The sequence below is a fragment of the Emiliania huxleyi genome, assembly GCF_000372725.1.
Source record: "Emiliania huxleyi CCMP1516 unplaced genomic scaffold EMIHUscaffold_6965, whole genome shotgun sequence".
Lineage (NCBI taxonomy): Eukaryota > Haptophyta > Isochrysidales > Noelaerhabdaceae > Emiliania > Emiliania huxleyi.
The window spans coordinates 1-1,395 of NW_005196785.1; the positions used below are offsets into that span (position 1 = coordinate 1).

The 1,395-nt window shown below is 66.5% G+C and overlaps 1 protein-coding gene across 1 annotated transcript; it reads left to right on the forward strand.

Annotated features, from left to right (window-relative positions):
* Window positions 1-485: 485 nt before the first annotated feature.
* EMIHUDRAFT_50467 (hypothetical protein) lies at window positions 486-953 on the forward strand (the record flags this gene model as incomplete). The annotated part of the gene is made up of 1 exon (XM_005762064.1): window positions 486-953. A coding segment is annotated over one exon (468 nt), but the record flags the coding sequence as incomplete, so codon positions are not given.
* Window positions 954-1,395: the final 442 nt, after the last annotated feature.

Consider the following 1,395-nt stretch of genomic DNA (forward strand, 5'->3'; position numbering starts at 1 on the left):
GCGGGGCCGGCAGCTCACCCGGGGACGATGGATGTGCTAGACAGTCCTGCAAGGCTGCCAGTTTTGCGATTACAGCCTTGCAATGGCCGCGGATTTCCTTGCAGGCTGATCGACCGAAGAGAGCCTTCCGAGGTTCTTCCAATGTATGTGGCTCTTGAGCACTTGAGCACTGGATAGGGTCGATTCCGCGTGGTACGGGACCCCTCGATCGTCTCGCCCTCACTGGTGTGTTCATTGGGGGGGGTCATAAACAACAAACACGGTACAGGATCGAGGTGCATGCACGCTGCTGAAGCAGTGTCGTCCCCCCTCTCCCCGACGGCGATGGCGGTGTGACGGTAGAAAGGTCAAGAACAGCCAGGCTCGGACCGCCCTTCACCTTCTCCCCAACGAAAAAAACGCCGGGTGGCGTCCTCGCCTTCCCCGCTCACATGACGAGGCTTTTCTGCCTCTTCGCGCTCGTCGGTGGAGCCCGCGCCGGCGCGCTCGGCCTGGACGTGGGCGGCTCCAGTTCTGTCATCGCCGTCGCGCGCAGAGGTGGCGTGGACGTCTTGGTGAACGAGGCGACAGAGCGGTCGACGCCTTCGCTCGTCGGCTTTGACGGGCGCAGGCGCCGGCTTGGCCTGAGTGCTTCTGCCACACGCTCGCGCAGCCCGGAGGACGTGATCGCCCCGAAGCGCCTCGTCGGCCCCAAGTCGGCCGAGTCGCTACAACCTCGCCCCGCAGTCTCGCTGAAGACGTCTGGCGACGGCTCCGTCTCGGCTGAGGTCGAGTACTGCGGCCAGCGGCGCACATTCACGGCGGTCCAGCTGTTTGCGATGCTGCTCCGCCACCTGGCGGCCACGGCAGAGCGGGACCACGGCTCCGCGCTCCGCGAGGCGGTGATCGCGGTGCCTCACCGCTACAGCGCAGAGCAGAGACAAGCCGTCCTCGATGCGGCTCGGCTCGCAGGCCCGCGCCTCTCCCGCCTCCTGCCCTCCGCACCCTGCCCTCCTCCCGCCTCGCTCGGCCCGTCGAGCCCGCCCCCTCACCCCCCACCCACTCCCCACCGCCTACCACTCACGTGCCCACCGCCTCGCCGACTCACCGCCTTGCCGCCTCGCTGCCTGACTGACACCGTCGCACTGCATCACTGCTACCGCCTAGTTGCCTCACTGCCGCTGCATCACTGGCACTGACTCACTGTTAGTGCTTCCTGACTGGACCTCGCCAACAGAGGGCTGCCGACCGCCAACAGGAACCTCCCCGTGCCCATGCCAAGAGATTTCACGCCCTGCCGGCTGAAGCCCCACCGGAGCGTCGGAGCGTGACCAAGAATCGCTCCCTGAACCTGCGATGCGCCACGAAGGACTGCGCCCTAAGGTGGACAGAATCCTCGCCCCCCACAGCCCGGCA